This window comes from Crocuta crocuta, unplaced genomic scaffold (assembly GCF_008692635.1).
Source record: "Crocuta crocuta isolate KB4526 unplaced genomic scaffold, BGI_CrCroc_1.0 scaffold14, whole genome shotgun sequence".
NCBI classification, from domain to species: Eukaryota; Metazoa; Chordata; class Mammalia; order Carnivora; family Hyaenidae; genus Crocuta; species Crocuta crocuta.
Window position 1 is genome coordinate 2,456,375 of NW_027530209.1, and position 7,446 is coordinate 2,463,820.

General features: G+C 53.3%; 1 protein-coding gene across 1 annotated transcript in view; it reads right to left on the bottom strand.

The window, feature by feature from the left end:
* The window catches only part of DLX6 (distal-less homeobox 6), a 5,878-nt gene extending 1,574 nt beyond the window's left edge, over positions 1–4,304 (bottom strand). The window contains exons 1-3 of the mRNA XM_077765405.1: positions 4,254–4,304; positions 2,893–2,932; positions 1,735–1,928 (exon numbers count right to left, since the gene is read on the bottom strand). Of these exons, the coding sequence (XP_077621531.1) occupies positions 1,735–1,928; positions 2,893–2,932; positions 4,254–4,304 (285 nt within the window). The remainder of the gene's footprint in view (positions 1–1,734; positions 1,929–2,892; positions 2,933–4,253) is intronic.
* Between the last annotated feature and the right edge of the window lie 3,142 nt (positions 4,305–7,446).

Sequence of the window (7,446 nt, forward strand, 5' to 3'; positions counted from 1 at the left end):
AAAACAAGCGAAACTGCAAACGCCAGGTCCCCGCCTTCCTCCACCTCTTTCTAGCCTCCTCGCCCTCGCCCCGGCCCTGTCTACCAGGTATCTTGTCTGGATACCTAACGTCGCTGTAGCTCTTCAGTGGGATGCAAGTCTAGTTTTAAAACAGCAGCATAAATAAGACCGAAGGAAAATGAGAGAGCCAAGCTTAAAGCCTAAAGAAGGATATTTAACCGGAGAACTTTTCAGATAAAAGCCACACTTCCTCTGACAGTCTGTTTTGTATTTACTAATGTCCAAACCTGGCATCTCTGTGCATGTACAGTGAGCAAATGACTGCGAACAGGGAAAAACCTGTACATTTATAACCAAATGTCTTGAAGATACCTATGTATATATTGCATGTGCATGAAGCATCCTTCTCCTGAAGCAAGTACATCCTCATAATCCTGTAAGGAATAGGGATGGTACCTTCCTTAGTTCCCTACTTTGCATGTTGCTTACTCAAATTGTGGTCAACAATCATCACATGGTTGTTAGTGCGGTCACTGAAACTCAAAGGACTCCTGAAAATTAAATGTGAATCAGGAATCTGGGATGGAAGCATATCTAAGCTACTTCGTTTGAAGAAGGAAATTCTATGGTGCCGCTTCTTTTACCTTTAAAATTCCTTAGCCATAGGAATCTGCTTTTCCAAGAGTAATACGAGGTCCTGGGCTGCAGGAACCCCAAATATTTTTGGTGGCAGCGTGGCAAGAGAAAGCAGGCCCGATTGAAAAGAAGAGCTTCAGGGACATCTGCTCTAAGGCAGCACACAATCACTCACCAGCCAGAGTCTCCTAAACCTTGGAGTCCCCTTGCTGAAGATCGCCCACCTCACAGTGAGGCCTACGACCGCATGCAGCTAAGTTAATTGACAAGGACAAAAACCACAGGCGATTGCAGCCTGGCTTTACGACCGGGGTCCTACTATACCCACTTAAGCCCCTTCCTGTGAAGTCTAAAATGCCCCATATGTCTTTCAAATTAGTGGGACAGGGGAACTTCAGCAACTGTACTTAACTGAGGCTTCACCTGCGGTAATTTGGTGAGCATTCCTCTTTGATCTTCAACTCTGCCATTGCTCCTAAGTCCTGTACTCCCAGAAGGTACCTCAGCCTGCACCAGCCAGTCACCCGGGATGGTTTAACCATCGAGCTTAGGGCAGTCTTCAGAAAAGCCCACCTCACCTATCCTAGGATGGGTAGTTTGCACTTTGGTCCCTTTAGTAAATCCTGTTGGAGCCTGTACATATCTGGCCTCCCCCCCCACCCCAATTTCATAACTCTATGTCAGTGAGTTGAAATCCTCATTAAGTCCCATCGCCACACAAACAGATCCTTAAGAAGCATAGCTCTTCCTCTGCCTCTTGGCCTGAACATCTTTTTTTCTGCTACACGTTTGTTCTCTTTCATGGCGTTCTGCTCTGGAATAGGACTCGATTAATTTAGGAGTTTGGTCACCAAAGGACACTAGGCTGGGGTGGGGTCGCCGAGGGTTGGGAGGATGTGCAAATCCAATCCAGCACTGAATACCAGGTCATTTATTCCAAACTGTTGTCCCGGCAAGCGTGTAATGGAGCAAAGGCATTTGTCATTAAGCTCTTTCCATCCTTAGTTGGCTAGGCCAGGAATTCCTCCTGATGTGCTCCCTGCCGGATCTGTAAGCAGGGTCAGCATTTCAGGGAAACCTGGGCTTCTCGGGAATTACCTGTGTTTGTGTCAGTCCTAAGGAAGCTGCCAGTTCAGCTCTCTCGGGAAGGGCCAGGTACTGAGTTTGCTGAAAGCGGTGGTTTAAAGCCTGGAGCTGCAGGCTGGAATAAATGGTCCGAGGCTTTCGAATCTTTTTCCCTTTTCCATTAAACCTGATTTCCCCGTTTTCAATCACTGTGGTTTTTTGTTGATCTGCAAGCAAAAAATACAGAGGAGCAGTCACCCGTGAGGCCACTGCGGCAGCCTTCCTGAGCTTGGCCTGGACTGTGCCAGCTCTTCCCAAAGCCCCAGAAGGATTTCTGCGAAGCGTCCCCTCGCCACCCTGACCTCTCTGGGTTCACAGCGCCCGGGTGCTTCCTGTGCGTGCGAAAGCTTCTGGCCTACCCTGACTCTGGCCCTAATAACGAGAGGGGGGCTGGACGGCCGGAGCGCTCTAGACCCTGGGGCAAACAGCCGCGCTCCGCCGCAGCGGAGGCGGCGCCGGCCGCTCTCTGGGGCGCGCGGCGCTGCGGGACGGCTGCTCTAGCCGCGAAGAGGGGGCCCTTGGCCTGGCGTTACGGTGCCCGAAGCTGTGCTTGAGGCACCCTGATGTTTATGCGGCCAGTTGACTAGCTGTCACTAGCTCTGAGCCCGGTGCATCAAGACCCGCGGCGAGTCCGAAATTATTCTGTTGAGACGGACCGAATTGAACCCCCAAACAAAACACAGCCGGCCGCTGTGACCAGCTCCCGAACGGGCTGAGCTCCGCACGGCGACTTGGAACCCCTCGGGGGCTGAGCACCGTCCGCCCGAGGCCCTCTGCTTCGCCTCTCGGAACAAAGGAGCAGCCAACGTCGTACCGAAAACCCAGAGGGAGGGGGCCTGGGCAGGGGTGGGGGGTGGGGGATATCTAAAAGCCCGCGGGAAAGAGCCCAATTGTCACCAGTTTTAACCAGAGCTAGAGGCAACGTCAGCTTCCCTTCGGGTCACCGAAGCGCACCGGGCGCCACCCGCAAAGTAGGCCACTGGCTGTCCAGATCGGGTTGGGGAGCAAAACATGCTCCCCAGTTCCGGCTCAGAAATGTCCCCGGGCCTGCCAAACGCCGGTCACAGACCGGAGGGGAGGAGGGAGGCAAAGGGCGCACAGACCCGGCGAGGGGGAGCGCGCAGTACGGACCAACTCGCAGAGCGAAGCCAGAGCGGAGCCGGAGGCGCGGCTCAAGNATATATATATTTTTTAATATAAAGAGATATAGTGAGCAGGGCCTTGTTAACTCAAAGGGAGGAGGAAGGGGGAGGGATGGGAGAGGAGAGGGGGAGGGGGGAATCTGCTCTCCCCCCTTCTTTCCCCCCTTGGATTTTTTGGGGGCTGGTGCAGTTTAAGGCAGAGATTTTAAGGTGGATTCTGCGAAAGTTGCGCGTCTGCTTTCAGACTTGATGCAGACGCCACGAGTCGAATGGTTTGTCTCCAAAGGGCAGCGCCTCCCCATTGGTCAGTCGCCCCCTGACGTCACAGGCGCACGGCTTCTACTGGCGTGTGCGCGGCTCGCCGAGTTCTTCGCCTACCTTCGGCAACTCCAANAGCCTGGCTGGAGGCCGCTTATCCCTCAGTCCCCTTGCACCCCAGCAGGCCGCCTGTTCTCAAAAGCAGTGCCTTCTGCATTTAAAGAAAGGTCCCCTCCCTTGACCTCCTCTCTACACCTCCCTCCCCCGGTCCCACTATAGTCCCGTGGGAGCGCCCCGTCACCGTGTATTTTCTAGACGTACTTTATTGAAACCACAGAGGAAAGAAGACCCCCACACCTGGGCCCCACCCCTTGGTGGGGGGGGTGTAAAGAAAAGAAAAATCAGAGCCTGTTTCGGCGAGGTTCCTGCCGTTTCAGGCCGTAGTTCCTATATATTGAACAAGAAAGGGGGAAAATTCCCCCCCCCCAGAACCCAGGAGTCTGTTCTGAAAGCGAATCGTTGGAGGACTGACAGTAATGCATTTTTTCCTATTGAAAACAGAAGCTACTGTAATGCTTTCAAATATATGCAAATGATACATGCGGTTAGTGGTTTGGCAAATCTTGATTACAATATAAACTACCCAAGTAAAAGTGCCTTCGTCCTAAATTTGTCTCTCGATTACAATTCCAATTGATTTTATTTTATTGTCAACATTGTTAATGATAAAAATAGAGTCGTTTTACAGTTATTTTTACTTTCTGGAAGGAGGCAATTAGAGTTCTAATCAGGAATACACAAAAATCTCCCATGATTAACTGCAGTACTTTGTTCAAATTGCTGCTATAAAATTCAGAACAATTTGCCTGTAATGATTATGGACTGGGTTTATTTTGGGAGGTGGAATAAAAGTGGATATAGCATAAATTATCCTCTAATTATACACCAGTGTCGCCTCAATTATCCTCTTATCAAAATGGTTGTCTAACTGCCGCATTTAGTTTCAATTCTCTCCTTTTTTTCTATAAAAAGAACTTCATACCTTGTTATTATTAATCCATTTATTATTTGCAAGGGGATTTATATCCGCACATCCAGGTGGTAGAACCACTTCTCTTTCAAAGATGGACTGGGGAAAGACATTAAGTTCGGAGCAGCCCAGGGCTGTGGATCTAGCCTTGCTCCCTCTAGTCTCCAGAGCTACTCAGATCCAGGCAGCCGAGGAGAGACAGCGGAGTCCCGGAGCGCAGCTCAGGCCCGGCCACCAGGTAGGAGAGCCGGACTGGGGACCAGGCGCCGAGGAGGGCAGGCCGGGCCGCGCCAGGAGTCGGGTCCCGGAACTGCGGGGAGGCGAAGGAAGTCTGCACTGCCAGTGGATCGGGGCTGGGTGGGCACGACATGCAGACCCCCATGGGCTCGGTGCCCGCGTTCAGTCTGCGACTAGACCCAACCTGCCAGCCTTTGACCGCGCGGAGAGGTGGACAAGCTAACAATCTCCAGCTCAACACGTCTAGAGGTTGCAGGGACGAGTCTGAGTCTTTCTTTGGGAAGACTACTGGGGACTTCTGTGCACACTGTTCGCCTGGACTCTTTAAGTTACGCGACCCAAGGAACCGGAGAAATTGACAAGGTAGTGGTACCGCTCGCCCGGTAACGCCAGGAAAGGTGTCTGCTGTAGCCGCAGCTTGGACTGCGCTGACACACTGTGCGCAGCTCCGCAGCATCGGCTTAATGCTAATTGATTTACCCAGCGCCCTGCCCGGGGTCTCCAGGCGTCGCCAGGCTAGTCTGCCTTTTTCTTTCCTTCCTTCCTCCATTTTATCACATAACCTGAAGCTCGCTATCCGTGGGCTTTCACCAGGGTTCTCAGGACAGCAGCCTTTTCTCTCCCCTCCCCTCCCTTCCCCAGCCCGCCGCGCTTAACTTCTCGAGCCTCGGGAGCCGGTTCAGTAACTCTGAATTCATTTTTAAGTGGAGCGCCTTGTTCCCCTTCTTTTAACAAGAGGTGCACTTTAACACGCGGACCAGTAACCCGATCCACGCGTTTACACATCGGCAGTGAATTATAACAGCAACAAAAAACCTTCCAGGAAAATGAAAGGTGGGCTGGGTAAGGGGGAGATGTGTGTAGGGTGTGTATATGGGGGAAGCAGAAGGGAGGTCAGAAAAAGAAAAGGTTCCCCCCCCCCCCACACACACACACGTCCCCGGGCGGCTCTCAGTGCACCCGGGCTTCACGCCGGTCTTGTGTGTGATGTCCTCCAAGCCAGCAGGTAGACGTGGCAGTTTTATTGCTTTATCCCCTGCAGCTTGCTGTTAACACGGTGAAGGCGTTTCTCTCCCCACGCCCGACCCCCAACCCCGTGCACGTCTATGTCTCTCTCTTTATGCTCGCAGGTGCACCGCTTTCCTCGCTGGCTTCCCCAACTCTGGCCGCACCCGGAGCAGGTCGGGTCGTGGCGGGACTCGAGAAGGTCCCCGCACCGAACACCAGACCCAGGGCTCAGCAGCCTCTATTCACAGCCTCCCCCCTACCCCTTGTCAATTCCTGAGGAAGGCTGGAGAGCAAGAATCGTCAGGGTTGTAGCTGCAGGGCTCTCATCCCACCCCCAGTAGAGGATCAAACCCCAGCACTGTGTTCCAGAGGCGCAAGTGTGTAGTTACACCGAAGTTGTTGCCAGTGGTAAAAGTCCTGCTGAGAACCACATTGGGCCCAGTCGGGCAGGGGCTGGGGAGCCGATCGAGCGATGGGTCCCTCCCGCCTTGTTTGCGGTCTCGGTGCGACTGTACTGGACAGAATGCCACACTGCTTGAGCGTCCAGCTTTGCGGCCAGCCCCGGGAGCGGCGAGGCAGAGAGCTAGTCCGGCCCCACGCGGCGCGCCAAGGGGGCGCGCAGCGAGGGGCTGCCACGTGCGGCCTCTGCCACCAGCCTCGCTGGAGGGGTTCGCTGCGCGGTAGCTGGCCGCCGAAGGGGCCGCTCCCCGCGGTCAGTTCTCTCCGACTGAACCCGGTATCTCGGCTGCCGAGTCCTTCGTGCGTCGAGAGCGGTGGTCATGAGCCTCGGCGAGTCAGCCCTTGTTTGTTCTGGTCCAGCGCGCACCTCCGGCCCTTCTGAGAGGCACGAACTCTCGGCGTCTTCAGGGCCTCGCAGCGAAGGCGCACGTCTCAGGGCCTCCAGGCCCCAGTGCTCGGCTGGCCGCCCGCCGGGCCCTGGCTCCTACTTCTTTGTCTTGCCCGCTGGGGAACCCCGGCCAGTTCCTGCGGGTGGGAGGCTAGTCCTGCGCAGTCTTTATCATTCAAAATAGAAGTGAAGCCGGCAGCGGGAGTAGAAGGCCAAAAGGCTCTTTTAGATCCCGTAGTAGGTGAGGAAGGGTCATATTCACTAAGAAGTTATAGAAGACAGACTTTGAGGCCTATATTGCTTTTTTTTTGCTTTTAAAGATGTCGAGGTTTGGGGCTTGTGTTCCAGCTGTCCACGTTATTTAGAGAAAAATAACGATTGTCAAGATAAGACCGCGTGGGTCGAGCCCAAGGCCACTGTGGGAGGAATGGGATCTTTGGGACGGAAACTCCCTGTTTTAGCTATGGAGGGATGCTAGCTAGCATGCTCCCTTTGGGTGCTGATGAGGGTTTGCAGCCTCTGCGCCCTGGAGAAGTGCATTCAATTCCAGGCAGGCCCTGGTTGGGTTTGGTTGCTAAGTTGGGCTCAGTTATCACCTTAATTCTAAGGAAATTAGACCTCAACAAATAGCCTTTGAATTCAAAGAAATAACTCGGTATTGATTTACATAGCCATGCTAAGAACCTCCTTCTCAAGAGGAGACCTTGGTGGAAAAAAATTCCTGCTAGTCTTTCCCCCATTCAGTGTAAAATTCTGTTTGTGTACCTGTGTAGGGAAAGGGTGCTTGATGTCCTGGAAACCCGGGCGCTTTTCCCCTCCCCCAACACTTACACCTGGGGAAGCTTGGGAGTGGAACAGGAGAGCTGCCTCTTTCCCTCTCTTAGCCCAAGTCAGTGACGGTATGTTCAGGGGCAGGCAAAAGTATCGGATGAGGCAAGGAAGCACTAGGATTATGGCATTATTTTCTCTGAGTTATAAAACATAATGCTCATATTAACACCCTATCCTCTCAGGCTCCTCCAGATCCTCCCAGGCTCCCCAAAACTCTACGCACAGAAAGAGGCTCACTAAGGTCTGGAAACATCTCCTTCATCTCTCCAGTGCAGGGCCCCAAGAACACATAGCTAGGGGACTCCAACGTGGATGTCCACAGTGATGTCCAG